General features: G+C 43.4%; 1 protein-coding gene across 4 annotated transcripts in view; it reads left to right on the top strand.

The window, feature by feature from the left end:
- The window catches only part of RAPGEF2 (Rap guanine nucleotide exchange factor 2), a 236,510-nt gene that overhangs the window by 87,091 nt on the left and 127,286 nt on the right, over positions 1 to 22,133 (top strand). For all 4 annotated transcript variants that reach the window (XM_056118804.1, XM_056118805.1, XM_056118803.1 and 1 more), the window contains exon 4: positions 17,104 to 17,187. In XM_056118804.1, the coding sequence (XP_055974779.1) occupies positions 17,104 to 17,187 (84 nt within the window). The remainder of the gene's footprint in view (positions 1 to 17,103; positions 17,188 to 22,133) is intronic.

The following is a 22,133-nucleotide window of genomic DNA, read 5'->3' as shown; positions in this document are numbered from 1 at the left end:
ACTTCTGAGTCTATGGTTTGAATAATTTCATCAACACAACCCTCTTTTGATCCTCCTCTAAGCCTCATCTATAAAATGGGAATAATAGTAACCAGAGTTCCTTCCTCCCCATTGGGGTGGGTGTGAAGGTCAGGGGCTCCCCAATGCCAGGACTCAGGCAGGATGCGCGCCAGTGCACACAGTCAGCAGCTGCGTAACACACCATTGTCATCTGTATCATTGTATTTGGCAAGTTACATTTTATTTTGTTTTTTGGGCTTTTTTTTGTTTTTTGTTTTTTTGCATTTTGGGGCCACTCCTGGTAGAGCCCAGACGCCGTTCCTGGTTGTGTGCTCAGAAGCGATCCCTGCCAGTGCGCACAGACCTGTATGTGGTGCCGGAGATTTGAACTGGGCTCAGCAGCATGGCAGGCTCGCACTTTGCCTGCTGGGTCCGCTTTCCAGCCTGAAAAATGCCCTTCCCATCTTTACATTTTGTAGCTGCTCTGAACTTCAGTGGTTAAGAATTTTCCAGTATGCTGTTCCCAACTTCTGTTTCATGATGTTAAAAGTTTTAGTGTAAACTTGATGAGTAAATGCCATTTAAAATTGTGTTGAGACTGAGGGGGATTTTGGTTCTCATAAAATTGAACTTAAAAATGAGAATTGCATGTCTAGAATCTAGTTTTTTTTTAAACCAGATAAGACAGAAATAAGTTGAACTTTGATACCAGACAAGACTATTGAGTAATTTCTGCATTTCTTTCATCACCTAGCATATCTAAGTGTCTATCTAGTTTGAGAAGACTCAGGAGGATACAAATTATTAACCTAGGTGCATTAATTTAGAGATTCTTTTAAGAATTTAATCTGAAATGAGATAAACTAGTTGATCCCTTTAACTTTACTTTTTCTTTAATGGTCAACCTATATTATACATTTATGTAATACAAACTTTTGGATGAGAATTAGAACTATTAAATTATTTCTCAGGTTCAAATACACACATACACACATACCAGCATTATAAGAATGTGTAACTGTACCTCTGTGCTTATTTTTTACATATTTGTCTGCCTGGATGCTTTGGTTTCTAGGAGAGTTTTTTTTAAATTTATTTTTATTTTTTGCTTTTTGCTTTTTGGGTCACACCCAGCGATGCACTCAGAAACTACTCCTGGCAGTGCACAAGGGACCACATGGGGTGCTGGGACTCGAACCCGGGTCTGCCACGTGCAAGGCAAACGCCCTACCTGCTGTGCTATTGCTCCAGCCCCTCTAGGAGAGTTTTTTTTTGTAGCACTTGAAGTGGTTTCTCTCTCCTCACTGTGGGAAAGGAAATTATTCTTCCATAAAAAAGAGCTGCATTGGGGCTGCAGTGATAGCATAGCGGATAGGGCCTTGCACGCGGCCAACCCAGGTTCAATTCCCAGCATCCCACGTGGTCCCCAGAGCACCGCCAGGAGTAATTCCTGAGTGCAGAGCCAGGAGTAACCCCTGAGCATTGCCGGGTGTGACCCAAAAAGAAAAAAAAAAAGAAAAAAAAGAGCTGCATCGAGGCCTATTGAGTCTTTTAAAGGATTTTTCATTTCAATCAGTAAATGTGCAATCTGGAACTTGAGGCTTCAGCTGCTGGGGTTGCTCTTGGTTCCTTTGCTCCTGCTGACTGTTTCCTGCGCCCTCTCAACGGCTCTCCCAGATGGTGCTCTCTGCCAGGGAGCCTGCTCTCCCCCGAGCTCGCCCACCTGCCTCCTGCCCACTCTGTCTCAGTTTTACTCTTGGTGGGAGGGTGGGGGGAGAAGCAGGGGATAGAAAAGCAGTTGCTGCCTTCGCCTGTGTCTCTCGAGAAGGGAGCGTCTCTCTCCTCTGCGCAGTTCTCTCGTTCCTCTTCTCAGCCGTCGCTGCTCTTTGCTCCTGAACCTTCTGCAGACTGTGTGTGGGCTGGAATCTTCTACTCTGAAGAAATTTCTCCTTTAACTCGTTGGCCGCTATCCTGTTATTGTACAACTTTCCTGTTCCTAATACAGCCAGTCTTTTTTTAAAAAAACACTGCAGTTTTGTTTTTAACTTATTGCAAATATGCAATAAATGTCTACTTAGGTTGTTTTAGCTCTCTCTTTCTTGTAAAAAACTTTTTTAGTTATATTTATTTTCACTTTCTTCCCTTCATTCTTGTCGCTGTGACTGTGATGACCCTGGCTCACACCCAGGCCTGGCTCTGTTGCTTGGCCATTTAGTTGTGGCCATCTCTGCGGGTCAGGCTGTGGTGCTCACACACCGGGCCACTGCGCTCACCGAGGGCCAAGTCCCCATTTTGTTATTGTGCCACATGTGTGCTCACTGGGGGTCGCACTCACTTATGGTGCTCAAGCATGTTCTAATCTGGTGCTTGCCAGGGTCTCTATAATGCTCTTGGGGTGCTCACACCAGTGCTCATAGGAGCTCAACACTTCCTGCCCACACTTGCCGGGGATTGTACTCCCTTATTTGCGATATTGGGGATCACAAGCAGCAGAGCAACGTGGCAACCACGTGGCAACCCCAGGGGTGGAGGGATTGAACTCACCTCCTTGTTCTCCTAAGGACATTGCTCCTCTGGCCCACAGTGTTTACCTCCTTCCTCAGAAAGATGAAGCGGTTCTGAATCACTGATTGTCCATCTTTCTGTAATTTTACTGTATTGATATCTACAAGCATATAGAGAATGGTGAAACCTAAGGTTACCATTGCCAAGGAATACCTTTAAAGCATTAATCAGCCTTTGCATAGAAGTATAGGACTCGTGTTTGTCCACCAGGTTTGGAATGTTATTTGGAATGTTAGGGTGTGTATGTGTTGTGTAGAAGCATGAAAATTAGAACACACACATGCCCACACATTACATACTAGGGATGTCATTTATGTACATCAAACAATACTTGAAGGCTTCTTGACCATGAAATTTTTACATTTATTATTAATCTTTAAATGAAAGTTTTTATTTTTCCGGTCAAGAGATGACTTAATAAAGACATTGAAAATGTCTTCAGATCTTAAACTCAGAGAAAGAAAGGACTTAGTATATATTTCAATCAGAATTTTTTTGGTTTAGTAGCACTGTAGCACTGTTTTCCTGTTGTTCATTGATTTGCTCGAGCGGGCCCAGTAACGTCTCCATTATGAGACTTGTTACTGTGTTTGGCATATCAAATACGTCACGGGTAGCTTGCTGGGCTTTGGTTTATTAACATTTTTTTTGTTAGTGCAAGAATTTGCTTTCATCTGTTTTCTATTATTTTTATTTCAAAGGAAGATATTTCTTTGATAGATTGGTAAGGACCCTCATTAGCACAGCGGGTAGGGCGTTCGCCTTACAAGCGGCCAACATGGCCGACCCGAGTTCGATTCCTCCGCCCCTCTCGGAGAGCCCGGCAAGCTACCGAGAGTATTCGATATGCCAGACACAGTAACAACTAATGTTAAGTTCCAAATAAAACTGCTGACTCTACATTATTATGTTACAGTCTTGGCATCATTTTCTGGGGAAGTTCTAAGTGCAAAAAACAACTTCTCCGTGCTATAGTAGCCACTACAGTGATGTAGATGGGTTGTTTTTTTTTTTTTTGGGGGGGGGGAGGTCACACTCAGTGATGCACAGGGGTTATTTGTGACTCATGCACTCAGGAACTACTCCTGGCAGTGCTCGGGGGACCATATGGGATGCTGGGAATCGAACCTGGGTCAGCCGCCTGAAAGGCCAACACCCTACCCACTGTGCTGTTGCTCCATCCCCCAGTGATGTAGATGGACATCAACATCATTGCTTCCATGCTTTCTCATGAATGTGGCTGAAGATGTTGTAAACTGTGTTTTGGTGGCGTTGCAGTCACTTGAGAGTCTTCTTCATGCGTCTGGTTTTGAATTTGAGCCTGATGGGATGTTTATGAGTGATCTTGTCATTTCTCAGTGCTCATTTTCTCTAGACGAGGAATAGGGTTGTTTAGTGAAAGGAAATTGCAGTACAGGACTCCTGAGACATAGTTTTGTAGATTAATTTTATGACCCATTGGTAGTTCTCAAAAGACTCATTTTTAAAGATTTGGCAATGCTTTTAAACTTGGTAAATGATGCCTTGAGCTCTAGCATATATTTCCCACTATACTCTATAGCTGAATCACTGATTGACTTATGATAGTAAATGCAGGATACATGATAGTAAATAATCATGTATACATACTATATATAGTCAGTAATAATATGCTATTTTTTCAAAATTATTTAATACTTTCATAAATTCCAGGCCATCACTCCTTTCTATTTTTAAAATGAATTTTGTATGTTTAAGAATGATTGCATCAGTGTCACTATCACTATCACTATCCTCCCATTGTTCATCGATTTTTCTCGAGCGGGCCCAGTAACGTCTCCATCATGAGCCTTTATTGTTACTGTATTTGGCATATCGAATACTTCATGGGTAGCTTGCCAGGCTTTGCCGTGCAGGCGAGATACTCTCGGTAGCTTGATGGGCTCTCCGAGAGGGGCGGAGGAATTGAACTTGGGTCGGCCATGTTGGCTGTGTGCAAGGCAAACGCCCTACCTGCTGTGCTCTCGCTCCAGCCCATTGCATCAGTGAGCCTAAAGAATTTTTGGCTTTGCTAGTTTTTTAGCAACATGGCACTGAGGGAATTATAATAAAAAATAGTGTCTATTGGATTGAAGAGCCAAGTTCAGGGGTTATGTTACTTGCCTTGCATGCTGCCAACCTTAGTTCAATCTCCACCATCACATGTGATTCCATGGGCATTGTGTAGAATCCCCTGAGCACCTCCAGGATTGATCCCTGAGCACAAACCTAGGAGTAAGCCCTGAGTACCACCAGATGTGGCCCCCAACTCCCCTCCCCCCTTGAAAATACCCAAACTTTTAAAAAAAATATTGCCAAGGACTGAAGAGAGATATAGTACAGTGGGTTAGACACTAGTGCCTTGCACACTACTGATCTGATTTTAATCTCTGGTAACACATATTGTTCCCTGAGCCCCACTACGAGTGAACCCCGAGCACTGAGCCAGGAGTAAGCCCTGACAACTGCTGGCTTGCCCAGCAGCCTCCTCAGTTGCCTACTCTATTGCCTGTATTTTCAGAATGTTTAATTTTATCAAAATAAAAATGTTTTCCAAATAAGTATTTGAAACATCCTTAATGTTTTCATCAGTTTTGAAAATTCTCTTTGTTAGTGACATCTGACTTGTTGATTACAATCCTCTAAAGTTCATTTGCTATTGGTTTCCTCTAGAGTTTTAGATTATAGAAATAAAATGACATTCTTTCAATTTAGAACCTTTAGGAAATGGAGTTAAACGTTGCCTTTTAAAATTTGCTTTTCATAAGCTTTTTGGCTCTGTGCTCAGGGATCACTCTGGGCACAGCTGGTGTGTGTGGGGGGATGTGGTGCCTTGGGATGAAACCTTAGGTTTCATCCCAAGGACAAACCTTGGGTTGTCCAAGTGCAAAACAGGAGCCCCACCCACTGAACTATCTCTCTGTTTCTTATAAGCATTGAGAATTTGTATGTATACACACATACATGTACACACACAAAAGTATTATGGGGCATAGAACTTTATAGTGAAGTACTGTATCTCGGAAGTGAAATACGGAAATACTCAAACTGTTTACTCTTGGTCAAGCTCTTTTATAAAGTTTCCTACTTAATACCTCCGTGAAGTGTGTGCAGGTTTGCCTTTTGACCCCAGTGCTGTTAGGGTTGTGTTGCAATGCAGTGAAGTATATCGTGAGTTTACCTTCTGTCACTGCTGTACAGAAGTAAACAACGTGTGGTTTGTTATTGAGCTTACAGTTTCAGCTTCCCATCTGAGGGAAGAAATACAAATAATTATTCAACTTTTAAACACATTCAGTAGCAGAAGTTATGTAATGTGTTTGCGCAAAAGATGAAAATTATTTGTATCTAAAAAGCCATCTGCATGTTGGAAGGTGGCCATTGTCGGAACGCTTTTTTTTTTTTTTTAAAGAAACTGTGGAACACTTTGTTCGTAGGAAATCCTATTCAGCTCGGCAGCATGGCCATGCTGGCTGGAATTGGGTTGGACCGCCCTCAGGCCCCAGACTTGTTAGGTGCACAGCCTCTCACCTGGGCTGACCGCTGGACTCTGTGAAAGGGTGGGGAATAGTTTGCTGTCAGTAAGACTTTCTCACGTTGGCTTTTCCTTAGTCGTGTGTTTGAGAGTTCAAATCTCCACCATTCGGACCACATCATGACAGCGTAGGTGAGCAGAAACGAGGCCATAAGTTTGTGCGCAGGGCGTCCATCGGGAGAGGTGTGCCGGGCTGGTAAGAGGGCTTGGTGGCCTGGGCTCCAGCTGCTGTACCTGGCTCCTGGTGGCCTCCTGAGTGCCCCCGAATGCAGCGTTGATGGTGCAGACCTCTGCAGAGGGGGCAGCAAGCAGAACGGGCTGGATTTTCTGTTTCCTGGTTTCATCCTCTGGTTTTTCGGGTGGTGTTGGGGCAGAAGACACAGGGAAGGAGAACTATGGTTCACGTTGTTAGTCTTAAACCCTCCACCTCCCCCCCATTCCCCTCCATTTTTCTAAAAGTAAAAAAATACAGAGTCGGTTGTCTGAGGACTGCCGATTCCTAGCTCAGTTTCCCCAGATGCTAATAGATGCTGCGTATATGGAGTATGCCGGGGTACTGCAATACAGCGTTTCTTTCTAAACCATCCCCCAGTCATGCTCTCCGTAGCTCCTCTGGGTGCGGTGGTCTGTCTTCTTCCTTCTTCCCTCCAGGTCGCCATCTCACCCCTATCCGAGAGGTCTGTCCGAGGGCCAAGGTGCGCCTCCCCTGCTCTCCCCAGGCTCACACTGCCAACATCCTTCTTCTCTATCAAGTGTTGCACATATGAAGCATGGAGAGGAACTTTATTCCTTGGAATCACTTCTGCCATGTTGCACTTGATGGGCCAGAGTGGGAGGAACCCCTCCTTGTAACCTAGGCTGCTCCTTAGGGTTCCTCTGGATCATTCCAGAAAGCATCAACTGCTGAATTGTGTTTGGGTTTTGCATGGGCGCCGTTGCTTTCGTTTACTTATTTTGTTGACTCTTTCCATCATATTTACAGTTCTCTCCCTCTTTTCCTCTGTCTGTCTATCTCTTTCTCAAGTTACCTTCCGCCTCTCCACACCTGTTTTGTTAAAATTCTCTTATTCTTAGCCTTCTTATATTTTTTTTTTGCCTCAAGCAACCTATTTTCTGCCGGTTGTGTTCCAAATGAGTTGCTATTTTGATTTATTAGCTTATTAGTCTTTCAGTCTCCATGTCAACTTCAACTTGATCCGCTGTCCTGGCTTTCCCGCGCCTGGCTTTTCCATGTGGAAATAGCGCCACCTTGTGTGGCTCTGTGGCATTGCCAAGAAAGTGCATCGCGCCATTTACTAGTTGCTATGTCTTTCACTTCAGACACTCGAATGCTTCCCTCGTCAGAGTTGGTTTCTATTCTGTATTTTGCCGCTTATTTAGAAATTATTTAAGTTCCAATCACATCATATAAGGTATTATTTAGAACCTAAACACTGACGTGTGAACCCTAGACTGCATGAAAAATTGATGAGCCAGATAAGCTTCAGCGAATGGCGGGGAGACTCATAAAATAAATAATTATGACTCCTGGAAACTGCTTAATGAGACTATATACCAAGTTCTCTGGGAAATCAGGAGAAAATTGACTTTGGAAGATATTAAAGCACTTCTCAGAGGAGGAGGTGTTAGTTTACTTGGAACTCACAGGAGGAATAAAAAGATGACTAGATAAAAGGTGCTATTTAGAAGCTGGAACAGCGAGATTGTTCAGAAGACCCGAGGCATAGGTGTGTGTGGGGAAGGACAGTGTGAGTGGAAGGGGCAGAGAATTGCAGCATAGGATGTCTAGTAGGAGCACAAAGGAAAGTCAGAGGTTGGTGCTTGCAGGATGGTTAAGAGAAGAGATGCTGAGAACTAGGTTTTTTATTTTTTTAATACCCATTTCACAAGGAACCTCATGGTATCACGGTATTAAATAGAAGGAAAATTGTGAAGAAGGTGTTTTACATTTGAGGAACTGGAGCCTCAAGAGTCCAATCTCACCAGGATCACATGACCAGTCTGAGAGGGAACCTGCATTCTCACACCTTTGATCTTTGTGTGGCGTCAGAGTGTGTACTCTGTGCTGTGCCAAGGAATTTAAGTTTTCTCCTATCAAGCAGGGTTAAGGAAGAACCTGACTTACCTGAGCAAATGGGAGCAGTTCCTGCCTCAGAGGGAGGTCGGGGTAACTGCAACTCTTCCAGCATCTCAGGAACAAGGTTCTCGTTGGGAAGAATTTAGAGAGGATAAAATGAAAAGGCAAAAATTGTGGAGTTTGGAAAAAGTGCACGAGAAGATTCAGAGTGATAGTTACGGGCCATTTGTTTAAGGTAGGATATAATTTAGAAGGTAGAAGCAAGCAGCTTGGATAGATTGGTCCCCTGAGAAGGAAGAGACAAGGAACGCTGCCAGTCAGCATTTGGTGGGTTTGTGTTGAAGGAACAGAAGGTACTAGGTGGGGGGAAATGGGATTAGCTGAAATACTTGCTTCAACTCAATTGTGCCAAGTCTGAGCTTGCCACATTCGCCTTGGTAAGTTTGGTAATAGGCGCTATACATTTTTTTTATTGCTTCAGATGCCTTATATTCTGACTATTAGTGGTATTTTAAGGGTCTCTATATTTTGCCTGGCTTTTGTTTGCTTATTCATTTTCTCCCCGTTGATCCAGATGAAAACCAGGAGCCCTCCAGCCTAGACAGGCAACTTTGGCTCTGGTGGCATTTGTTTGTTCTGTTGTGGGATGGCCTGCAATGAAATACAATAAGTTTGTTGTAGTTCTTAGCTCAGTTGAACAATCACAGGTCTCTTCTAGACAGGTGTTTGGCTGATCAGAGACTCATAGAGGCCTAGTTTGCTATATGTGCTTCTGTTGTCTGCAGATATCTTTTTTTTATGCACATGATAGAAGACTTAAGTTATGTGAAAAAATGCTCAATTATTTGTCTTTTAAAATGGAATATTTTCCATATTAACAGTCCTTGAAGGGACTTCTTTGTTTTTGTTTCTGGGTCACATCCAGCAGCGCTCAGGTCTTACTTCTGGCTCTGTGCTGGGGAATCACTCCTGGTGGGATTTGGGGCACTCCATGGGCTGCTGGGGGCTTGGACCCGGGTTGGCTGTGTGCAGGGCAAGTGCCCTACCCACTGGGCTATCGCTCTGGCCCCTTGATGGAGGTTTTTCACTCGTAGTTTTAAAGCAAAGCAATCATTGGAAGAAATTAAATAACACTGAGTTATACCTAATCGACAGATAGTGGCCACAGAGCTGCCCACCTCTCTCTGCTGCTTATTCCTGTTGGGGCTTGATACTGAGAATTTTTTCTCGAGGTTTTCAAAGGTGACAGGTTTTAGGCCCAAGAATCACCTGTGGCATTTGAGCAAAAGACACCGTGGTGGTCTCCTACCCAAAGATCAGAAGCTGGGAGAGGAGTAGAGTAGGTAAAGCCTGGGAGAATCTACTTTCACTGAACAGCCCAGTGCCCCTGAGGCTGGGCAGAGAAAGTCTCAGCGTTCAGCCTGGATCATAATTATTGTTGTCAGTCTTCGGTTAGCATTTCTTTGCTACGTGTCCGCAAGCGTGAGCTCAGATTTCGTTTGCTTATTACTCTCACATGCAGAAAAGGATGTTGCTGATTTCTGTTCCTTGATGCATGTCAAAGTGCCGTTGGTCCCTTGGGTGACAGGCCCACTGTGGGGAAGGAGGATTGTAGTGCGTGCTGCCGGCCAGGCTCGCGGTGTGAGGTGGGGTCTCACTGTTGCTTTGGTTTGCAAATTCCTTCACGGCAACTGATGCGGAGCATTTTTTCAGAGACCTGTGGGCCATCTGTATGTCTTCTTTGAGGAAACTTTTGTTCATCTCTTTTCCCCCATTTTTTGGATAGCGTTGTTTGCTTTTTTCCTATGAAGTTCTACCAGTTCTTTATGTATGTTGAATCGTAACCCTTTATCAGATCCACTGCAGCACTGTCCTCCTGTTGTTCATCGATTTTCTCCAGCGGGCCCAGTAACGCCTCCATTGTGACAATTGTTACAGTGTTTGGCATATCTAATACGTCATGGGGATCTTGCCAGGCTCTGCTGTGCATGTGGGATACTCTTGGTAGCTTGCCTGGCTCTCCAAGAGGAACATAGGAGTAGAACCTGGGTTGAACACATGCAAGACAAATGCCCTACCCGCTGTGCTATCTCTCCAGCCCCAGATGAGTGGTGGGCAAAAAGCCTCTCCTGGTCCGTTGCGTGCCTTTTCATTCTGATCATCATTTCCTTTGTGGTTCAGAAACTTTTAGATTGATATGGTTCCATTTTTAATCTTTGCTTCTGTTTGCTCGGCCAGAGGGTTTTTCTGGCTTACAGCATTTTCCAGATTACCTTAGAATAAGACTCACTGTTTTTGTGGACTTTGTTCTAATTGCTTACTTTCATAAAACTGGATTTTTTTTTAATGCTTGTATTTTATGTAGTATGCCTATAAATAAAAAGTGGGTTTTCTCCACAGTGGAAGTGTTGTGTCAAGGGATCTTTCTTGGGGGTGGGATTTGTATTCTTGCTGGCTGGAAATGACCGTTAAACCTTGGGCAAGACAGAGGCTCCTGTCCCTCCGTTCTCATCAGGAAAATGGGGATATAACAGTCTCTGCCTCCTGGTCTGTTAGGATGACTGAGTTAATAAGTTAATGATCCTTTCCATGTTGATGCACCTATATGCAAATTTCATGACTTCATCTTTTCTAACAGCTGCATAGTTATTCCACTGTGTAAATGTACCAAAGTTTCTTTAACCAGTCATCTGTTCTCGGGCACTCAGGAGGTTTTTTCCAGATTCTGGCTATTGTAAAGAGTGCTGCAATGAACATATAATTGCAGATGTCATTTTGACTATACTTTTTTGCATCTCTGGGATATATTCCCAGAAGTTGTATTGCTGGGTCAAATGGGAGCTCAATTTCTAATTTTTTGAGAATCGTCCATATTGTTTTCCAGAAGGGCTGAACCAGTCGGCATTCCCACCATCAGTGAAGGAGAGTCCCTTTCTCCCCACATCTGTACCAACACCGGTTGCTTTTGTTCTACCCAATAATAGTAGAGATAAATACCAGGAGGATTACTCCATGGCTTAGAAGCCGGCCTCGCCTATTGGGGGAAAAGGCAGCTCAGATAGAGAAGGGACCACGAAGTAAAGGGAGCTAGGAGGGCTCGCTTGGGATGAGACATGCGTACTGAAAGTAGACTATAGACCGAATATGATGGCCACTTAATACTGCTGTTGCAAACCACAACACCCAAAAGGAGAGAGAGTACAAAAGGGAATGCCCTGCCACAGAGGCAGGGTGGGGTGGAGGGGATGGGAAGGGGTGGTGGGAGGGATACTGGGACCATTGGTGGTGGAATATGGGCACTGGTGGAGGGATGGGTACTCGATCATTGTATGACTGAAATGCAAGCACGAAAGTTTGTAAGTCTGTAACTGTACCTCACGGTGATTCACTAATAAAAATTTCAAAAAAAAAGTTAATGATCACTTAGAAAGGCACCTTGACATCCTAAGTGAAACTGGAATCTTTATTAATAAACTGATTTGGTTTTTGGACTGTCCCAGGCTGTGCTCGGGGATTACCCCTGGCACTGTGCTCAGGGATCATAGCGGACCTTACGCCTTGTGGGGATTGAACCATAGCATGTGCGGCAAGCACCCGACCCACTCTACCATCTTTCTGACCCAAAACATGACTCATTCGATGGGACAACTTGATATGAAAGTTACTAATGTCTTTTGGCAAGGGACAACTCCCAGCACTACTGGGTGTGCCACAAGCCTCCCCCTCTGTCCCCCATAAAGACAAAAACAACAACAAAAATCTTTAATATCCCTTTTGCCCTGGTATGTAGTAAATGGCCAGTAAGCTCAGTGAGAGGTTTTTCTCTCCGGTGGGGATCGGGTGGTGGGGCTGGTTTGGGCCACAGAAGGCAGTGCCTGGTGTTTATGCCTGGCGCCGTGCTCAGGGATCACTCTTGATGGGGCTTGGGGGACCCTTTGTGGTGCCAAGGATCAAACCAGGCAAGCTCTGTAACCCCTGGGTCCTGTGTCCAGCCCTGGTTGCCTCTTCCATGATGCGTCCTTTATGAGTAGCTCCAGAAAAGCCAAGGTTTATGCTTCCAGAATGGATAGGCGGAGTAGCCAAAAAAGGAGCAAATGTTTGTCATAACCTCTGTCATAGCTGACAGTGGTGACCAGTATCGTACTTAGACACGGTTAAAGATAAAGCTCACTGTTATTTGCACTTAATGAGCATTGTTCCGAATTTTGGCCTCAATTCTACAATCTTATCCAGGACCATGCTGCTAATTTATCTTGGTTTCTTAGTTTTCAAGTTTTATTTTTTTAAGATTTTATTTTCCTGGACCAGTCTTCTAATGATAGCGGGGTAACACAAGTTTACAAAGTAATTTTTTTAAAATGTCATTGTAAAGTAAAGTAAAGTAAAGGCCCTCCCGTTGATCATCGATTTGCTCGAGCGGGCCCAGTAACGTCTCCATTGGAGACTTTGTTGTTACCGTGTTTGGCATATCGAATACGTCACGGGGAGCTTGCCAGGCTCTGCCGTGCGGGCGAGATACTCTCCGTAGCTTGCCAGGCTCTCTGAGAGGGGCGGAGGAATCGAACTCGGGTCGGCCATGTTGGCTGTGTGCAAGGCAAACGCCCTACCGCTGTGCTATCGCTCTAGCCATTGTCATTGTGTATCATTTAAAAAGTTTTGAGCTTTCTTGTATCTGGCATGATATTTACTTGATTTAAATCAGTGTTCAATAATAATGCTGTCATCTTATATTATGAAGACAAGTCCACACATCCCTCCACAAAAAAAAAAAATAAGACCTGAAACTTGATCAGTGATTGCTGATCGCAAAAGCTAGTGATTTAAAAATTGGGGAGAGAAGAAACTATATTTGAATGTACCTGACATTTTCATCTGAGAAGTCATTTATATTTTTATGGTTTTTTTTTTTAAGAATTAAACTCCATTTGAAAGTGTCTTTCATTATGTGTGCTTAACCATGTTGTTTTTGAAGACCAAGTAGTTTTCAAATTGAGAATAAAAAAGCCTTTGCGGGAGAGAGCCATCAATGTTGGTTTGCTTTGGGGACTTTAAGTAGCAAAGTAGAAATGATTAGCTCTTTTTAGATGGTGTTTTAAGTTACTTCATTGTTCTGAATTTTAAGTAGAATTTAGTTCCATGTAAAAATGTAATCCACAAGGCGCTTTCTCTCTCTCTCTCTCTCTCTCTCTCTCTCTGGGCATCGTTGTTTGCGATATTGATACTGAAAGGTTATCAAGAGTATCCCTTTACCTACTTTTAACACTCAGTTCTTGTCCAATGTGATCATTCCCTACTATTATTGTCATACTGTTCTCTATTTACCCTCAGCCCTCCCCACACACTTGTGGTTGATTCCAACACAGTCCATTTACCAAAGAAAGGTAAATGGCAGAGATTGCCAGTGAGTCCTTCCTAAAACACATGTGATTGATTCACTGTGTTCTGGGGAGTGTAGTGTGCAACTTCTATGGTCTCCCAAAAGAAATGGGTGTGCCCTCCGCACCCTTTTCACAGGCTGGAACGTAGCAGTGGTGGTAGATTAGGATGTGCCACCTTGGAATGAGAGATGGGAGCCACGTTTTAGCCAAAGCCGGACGTCTTGGAGCAGTAAAGCCACCATCTTAGGCTTCAGCTCCCAGTGGTCAGTTGGTTAAAAGTATGAGACAGAGGTGATCTTTGGGTTAAAGAAGATTTGTTTTGACTAACTGAATTACAATGAAAAATAGTGATTGAGCTAACTGAATCTGAAGATATTGGATAAACTTGACATAAGTAAAACACATGACGAAAACATAATAGATTAAGTCAAAGATAACAAATGAGGAAAGACGATAATCGGTCACATTTCAAAGGCTAAAATTTCACTTTGTTAACCCAGGTATGTGGTTTATTTTATTTAGTCACCATGATAGTGTCAGTGTAATGTTTTAGGTCTTTTCTCAGCCAGCACGAGAGCACTTGCATTCTTCCACCCTCTTCTCTAGGCCCTTCCCACTCTCACTCCATCCCTCCACCTTTACAAAACCAGTTCTGTAGGCATATTCTCAAGGTCTGTTAGCATCCACGTCCTTTTCTGTGCTGCCTTATACTCCCCATATGAGTGAGATCATTTGGTATTTGTGCTTTTTCCCTTTGGTTCATTTCTTTCAGCGTGATCCCCCCCCCTCCACCCCCAGTTCCATCCAAGTTGGAGTGCAGGGCAAGATTTCCTCTTTTAGCTGAGCAGTATTCCGCTGTGTGTGTATGCTGCAATTTTACCAAAAGCCACTTTTATAAAAAATGCAGCTCAATAAGAAAAAGTTTCACAACACGATAGAAAATTGGCCAGAAGTTATGTGCTGATTGCACAGGAAAAGTGATATGGCTGATAAAAATAAGAAAAAGGGTGTTTCCAGCGTGATGCCACTTTTATATAGTAGTTAGATAACTGGATGCCTAGATCACCCTTGGCCTCAGAGTCTAGGGAGAAAGAAAGAAATCGAGTGGAGGCAAGGAGAAAAGACCGAAGAGAAGCAAGAGCAGGCAGGGGTCAAGGGTTTTTGTGTGCGTTGGTGATGTCAAGGAGCAGTAGAGCTAAATATCCAAGCCACAGTCAGCAACACTGAACTCAGGAGACCGAGACTTTAACAACCTTAACTACCATACTTAAGAAGGTGCCTGTCAAAAGGGCAGACTGGGGGTGGGGGGGAACTGGGAACTCTCTTGGAGGGAAGGTGATATTGGGGGTGGGATTGGTGATAGGGCATTGTTATGTGTAAAACTCAACTATGAGAGCGATAGCACAGCAGGTAGGGCGTTTGCCTTGCACGCGGCTGACCTGGGTTCGATCCCTGGCATCCCATATGGTCCCCAAAGCACAACCAGGAGTGATTCCTGAGTGCAGAGCCAGGAATGACTCCTGAGCATCACTGGGTGTGACCCAAAAAGAAAAAAAAAACTCAACTATGAGAAACTTTGTCAATCATGGTGCTTTAATAAAAATTTTCAAAAAGGAAAACATAAGGAAAAGGACGCTTATATTTGTTAGGGAAAGAAAGAAAAAAAGAAAGAGTTAGCCCAGAGGGCTATCATGTGTGTCCCCGACCAGCACCAACCCCCCTCTCCCCCCCCCCCCCCCCCCCCCACACACACACACACACACACACCCAGCATTGCCGGCTGTGGCCTGGAGCTCAGCACCATGGTGGAGAAAGTGCTGCATTTCCAGGCCCGACCCTTAAGTAGTCTTGCATCACGACTCTGCTTGGAAGCAGTTCCCATGAACATTGCTGGCAGTTCCCTCTTAAAAAAGGAATAAAAAGATGAAGTTGCTGAAGATGTCATTTTTATCACGCAGATTAGCTAAAGCTTAGGGCTTGGTCAGAAGCCTCTGATAAAGACTTGTGCTTCTCTCAGCTTGTTCGACACCTCTCCGCTTCCACCATACTACGGGGGTCTCCTTGCTGGGAGCCACCACCTGTCATCACCCAGGTCTCTGTGCCTCCTCTGCCTGCCCTTCGCCTGGGGTGCTGGTCCCCTAGGGACCCACTGGGCTCACTCACCCACGCTCAAGTGTTCTCCTCATTGAGACGTGTCCTCACTTGCCATTTAAAATGATGGCCACTTCACCCCTTTCCTAACCCAACCCCACCGGCCCTGTGTTCATTTCTAATTTATTATTTTGTGGTTATAATTTGTATCATCCCACTGGAACATAAACCCCCCAAAGACAGGGGTCTTTGTTCTTCTCCGAGGACTGCTACGCCCCAGAAGAGCCCTCATCTTAGAATTATTAAATAAAGGCAGCGAGTCCTCACCTAAGATCATTGAAGAGTCTCGGAAACTGTGACTTTAGGTGAACTGACATACGAATAGCAGCGCCTCCTCAGTATTATAATGAAATGCTGCTAAATGAGATGACATGGCTCAGGGACCTGCTCTCTGGCAAACTGTATTGGCAAGGCTGTCAGAAGCAGGTAGGCATACAAATTGCTCACCACCTGTGGAGAACAATTCGACAATATCTAAACTAGGGTGTGCACAGCAGTGGGACTTCGGGTTTCTTGTTATAGGTTCTATTTTTTTAAAAATTTTTATTAGTGAAACACCATGATACGGTACAGTTGTAGACTTACACGTTTTTGTGCTTGGGTTTCAGTTATACAATGATCGAGGACCCATCCCTCCACCAGTGCCCATTCTCCACCACCAATGATCCCAGTATCCCTCCCTCCCCCCTATAGGTTCTGTTTATGTTTTACTTCTCACTGTGGTTTTGATTTGTTTTGAAATAACCACATAGGACTGAATATCCTCAAAATGAGCCTCAGGAGGTGGCTTAGCCGAACATAGCAGATCAGTAAGAATATTGGAACACGCGACAGCACTTGTCCTTTTTATTTATTTGTTTTTGGTGGGGTAGAGGGTGATTGGGTAGAGGGTGATTGGGCTGCTCTGGGTGGTGCTCAGGGATCATTCCGTGGCCGAGCTGATTGGACCGTTTCTGCTGTGCCTGGATGAGCTGGGTTGGCTGTGTGTAAGGCACGTGACTTCGCCCTTCCCCAACCCCCTCCCACACACACACTTTTTCCCTAAAACTTATTTTGTTTTTGGGCCACACCCAGTGGTGCTCAGGACTTACTCCTGACTCTTCTGGAGGCTACTCTCTTGGGTGCTGGGGGTCGAATCTGGGTCGGCTGCATGCAAGGCAAGTGTCTTACCCACTACACTGTTTCTCCAGTCCTCATGAAAAATAATTTGAATACGTATTCCAAGAGTAGAATAGTTTCTTAAGGTATGTATTTCAGCTGTATTATTGCTTTACAGTAGTCATGTGGATATGCCACTTTTGTTAAGTATTTTTTTTTTTTTTTTTTTTTTTTTTTTGGTTAGCGTTCTAATCGTTTGGTTGTTGTCTTTTTCTTTTCAGTCCTGATGATATTGGGACCTGCTGGTATATCCTGCTCTCTGGCTCCGTGTTCATCAAGGAATCCATGTTTCTTCCGAGAAGCAGGTATAGTAGAGATGTTTTGTAAAGTTTCCCCCAGAGAGCTTTAAATTTGAATATTTACAGAATTGACTTTGTTTCCAGATGTTTTTTTCTCTTCTCGACTCTTTTCTCCGTTTCCTTTTCCCTGGACTCAAGGCAGTGCCTCAGGGTGGTGATACACAAATCTTTAAGAGTTTCTGCTCTAAACCGGGTCCCAGTTTCCTGAGCAGAGTGGAGGCGCAGAAGACATTCTGATGACATGCTCGTTTGTTACAGGAATATGGCAGGCTAGCTCAGGACACGCTTGTTCCCAGGGAATGCAATCTGCCTTCATAAACAGGCAGCCTCACAAACATCTACAGAGAGGCAGAGGAAGTTCACTGAGACCACATGGGACTAGAGGTGGGCAGCCAGCGACTGTTGACATCTCCGAGGCTCAGACCATATGGTTTCTCAGTTTTGCATCTGTCTGTGGACTCGCTTCCCGTTCTCTCAGGGTATTCATTTCTTTCTCCCCGTGACTTTGGCTTGTATGTGCCCATTGTTGATTTACGACCTTATGTCCCCGATGTTTCTACCATTTGATGGTGGGTACCTCTGTCTTGACCTTGTATTCTTGAGGCTGCTGTCTCATTGGCTGGGCCGGGGGCCAGATGTGTACCTAGTTCCCAGCAGGGGGATCAGAGAGGTTTAAGGCTCATCTGTTCCTCACGTGGCTGCCTATCTAGTTCTACCTTCAGTTTTCCTGAGGGGCCAGCCACTGAGTCTAGTAGTTATTCTCTCTCCCCTCCCCTCCGCCTATGGGGTTTCTCACAGTGAAATCTTTCTGATTCAACTCAAGATTTTTTATTTTTCATGACCTTTATTTGGAAGTTACTGGAACTGCGTTAGTCTTGACTACTCAGATGCAGTAATTTCCCCCACAACCCTGAGTCTCCCATGCATAGAATCAGAAGGCAGATAGTACAGGAGGAGGGCGCATGCGCCTGACCTAAACTTGCCCTCGGGTGCCACATGGTCCCCGAGCAGCATCACGGTGGCCCTGGAGTCCCCCCAGGCACTGCCAGGTGTGACCCTGGAGGCCTGAGAGCACAACTAAGTGTAGCCCTGGAGGCCCCGGCACTGCCCAGGTAATTACAGCCAGCATGAAGGGCCTGAGCAACACTCGGTCCCTTGCACTCAGCGTACCCAGTTGGCTGAGACTTGCCAGGGGGTTACCAGGCCTCCTGAGCTGGACACATTGTGGGATCCCCCTGCCTTCCCCACTCCCTCCTGCCACCCCCCTTAAAAATATCTATAAATTAAATATCTATATCTATATATCTTTCTTTTGGAAGGCTAGAGGCAAATATTAAAGCATTGGAAAATTTTTAAATTCATATAATTTTAATGTTAGAGGAAGGAATAATTTCCTATGAAATTTCAAAGATAAAGTATATATATATGTGTGTGTAATATATATATGTATGTATATATATATGTGTATATATATGTGTATATATATATATATATTGTGTTTGTCGGGAATGAAACCCAAGCCTCAGAGGTGTGAAGCATATGTTCTACCACTCGGCATCCCTGGGCCCTAAACTATATTTTTAATAAATCTCAGTAGGCCCAGGGCTCCCAGTGGACCAGAGGCACGTTAATCTATTTTAAACACACTAACACAGTTTTGTGAAAAGCCAGTGAAGACAGGCAGAGGGCCGAGGCTGGCCCGGATCAGGAAGAGGAGGGGAATAGAGGACTTTGGGATGGGCCAGAGTGGCAGCGACTGAGTGCCAGGGGCATGCTGCCGACCGAACACCAGCCTCTGGGCAGGGCTCATGCCCTCTGTGCCCTTCTGCTTTTCTGAGATCATATTGGCAGGAGATCTCCTTGGAAAGTGGCCCCACGAGGAGAGCAAGCTCTGCTGCCAGCCTGTCTCTTTTTATAGACAAAGAAATCAGCATTGTTGGTATCAGTAGTAGTAATAGAAGTAATGAATAATAGAAGTAATAAGTTGATAATGGATTAGTATGTATGGGTAGTGCTGCTTCTCTCTGCCAGGTACCATTAAAAAGGTTTATATTATTGAATCATTTAATTTCACAACCATCTCTTCTAGGTACTATTAAAAATGCTTATGCTATTAAATCATGTAATCTCACAGTTACCTTTTTTTTTGTTTGTTTTAAAACATAAACATTTTAACTTTTTATTTTTTTTATTAGTGAAACACCATGAGGTACAGTTGTAGACTTACAAACTTTCGTGCTTGGGTTTCAGTTACACAATGATCGAGTACCCATCCCTCCAACCAGTGCCCATTCTCTACCACCAATGATCCCAGTAGTCTCCCCCTCCCCATACACACACACACACACACACACACACACACACACACACACACCTGCCCCACCTTTGTGGCAGGGCATTCCCTTTTGTTTCTCTTTCCTTTAGGGTAACACAATTGTCTGTTGAGGCTCACTTTTTACTTCTCTTTCATAACTGAGGAAACGAAGTAAAGGATGGTGATGGATGTACCCTCCTGGATTTCTTTGTAGGAAGGGTGGTATGGTCCTGTGATAGGCTCCTAAAATTTGATGAATTCTTCTCCCCAGTGGAGTGGAGAATAAGTAGCAGTGATCTCCTATGCGTTTGATCACAGGACTTACTATATGGTTTCTTTGGGGAGTTTAGAGGGAAATAGTTAAGCATTGGAAAAATTTTAAATCACACGTAATTTTAATGTTAAAGGGAAGAATAATTTTTGTATGAAATGTTGAAGATAAAATGAGGGAAAAATCACCAATATTTCTCATTCAAGTTAAAATTTTAAATATTTCAGCATTTAAAAAAATTCTTTCACGTCCATCTGCTTTAGATCATACATTATCTGTTTATTTCAGTTAATAATTTTTTTTATATTTGCAAAATATTAAAAATTCTCTATAATTCTTTAGAAGGGTTGACTTCATACTTTTTGGTTTGTGTTTATGTCTAGGGTTGCCCCTGGGGGAACTCAGGGTCTCTCTCATTGATGACTGGGGACATTGTTGTGGAGGGAGATGTGGGACCTGAGAGAAGTCCAGGGTTCGAGTGTGTGCCCCCAGCTTTCTGATGCATCTCCTTGGCCCTGCTCTTAGTAGGGTCTTAACATCTGTTTAATGTTAGTTGCTTGAGCTTTCTGTAACTGAGTTAATCTCCATAAAGGAAAAAAATTTTAAAAATATTTCTTATCATGATGGATTACTCTAAGGAATGTGGTTGGAAATGTATATAGTTGGTAGAGAACAGAACGTTGTGACTTCATCATCTTCTCGATACAGGGTTAAATGTACAGCTAAGTTTATCGCCATGGTTCCTGTAGCAGTTGAATGAGCCTGCGATGGTTTGCCTGACTACCAGCTGTTAGCAGCTAGTCGAATAGCAGCTTGCTCTCACTTCTGTTCTAGAAGAAAGAGAACTTGCAGTTCAGACCAGTTTCACAAACACATTGGACTCTCTGTCTGATTATTTTAAAAGATGACATAAGTTACTCTTCTTTGGCTGGCTGTCAAAATTAGTGCTTTAATGGGATGAAGGAAGGAATGGTGTTTCAGACTAAGTGACAAGCCAGTCCTATTTATAGATGATTTCTTCATGTTGCACCTGGTGACATTTGCTCTGTCCAAGTTGTTTGTTTGCTCCGGGGATGTTGCCCTAGGAATAGTTCTGAGGTTGTTTTAAGTGTCTCTCCTGGTCATGTCCTAATGGCGGATGCCTGTGACTTATCCATATTACTCTATCTAGAAATTACTTAGATTTGACTTGAGTAATATGGATTAAGTATTAATGGTAGCTTGGTTTCATAAAACACCCCATTCACAGATGATTCTCCACGTTAACCTGGTTTTTATCCTGTCAGCCCAGGAATTGGTTTTTAGGATGCACGTTAAGTAAGCTGACCATTCCATTGAAAGTTTTGACTAGGAATTCACCGTGAACATTTACTTTTGAATCAGATCAGAGTACTTGAATATTGTTCAGATCTTTAATTCTCATGGAATTGCTTTGATACCTAATATCAGGTGAGAAAGATGATAGATATTGCCAAGCAAAAGAAAAACTGATTTGACTTCCACATTTCCTTAGTTCTATGGAATTTCTCAGTTGACATTTTGAATAGTGTTTGTTTTTCTTTTTCTTTCTTCCTCGTTTTAAATAAATAAGGGTAGTTTCAGTTTTGTGTCTTTGTTCATACATGAGTATTGTTCTTGATAAGATTTCTAACTGGTACAGGGTCTGTGAATTCCTTTGCGATCCCAAGTGATAGCTTCTGCACACTTCCCCATTCCAAACAACCTCAGTGATAGAAATGGTGTCTTTATGAATTTTACTATAAATTTAGTAGGAATACCCACTTTAGAGACAGTATTTTGTACAAGTGGTGTTTATCCTATGAATATCCTGTTGCTATCCATAACATTGCCCTAAGATGGAGCTGACTCTGCTTTGGAGTCAGCGATATGCAGTTTATAGTTAGGTTTTTGTAAAGTTTTATTTTTGCAGGGTGTGCTTTTCTATGTGTAACTTGCTGTTTACAGTGGTAGTCATGGTAGGCTGATATATTAAGATAGTGACAAGCAGAGGGTAGTGAAGTATCTTGAGGAAAGAATTTCTCCACTCTTAATTGTCTTTAGAAGATACTCAGCAGCGGGGCAAGAGAGCATGAAGTAAATACCCCACTTTAGGGTGCTTCACTGTACTGCACCTCACAGATACCACTTTGAAAAAAATTGAAGGTTTCTGGAACCCTTGTGTATAGCATGTTTGTTTGGTGCCATTGTCCAACACTTTAGATGATGGTTAACATCTTTGTTTTGTTAGTAAAGAAGTGTTTTAACTTTAGAGTATGTGCATTGTCTTATTTATAATACTACTGCATACTTAATAGACTTTGAACGCTACACTTTATATTCCTTGGGAACCAACAAATTTGTGACACT

The sequence above is a fragment of the Sorex fumeus genome, unplaced genomic scaffold (assembly GCF_029834395.1).
Source record: "Sorex fumeus unplaced genomic scaffold, SorFum_2.1 ptg000039l, whole genome shotgun sequence".
Taxonomy (NCBI): domain Eukaryota; kingdom Metazoa; phylum Chordata; class Mammalia; order Eulipotyphla; family Soricidae; genus Sorex; species Sorex fumeus.
Note: the sequence above shows the minus strand (reverse complement) of the source record. Positions and strands in the feature narration are given on the sequence as shown.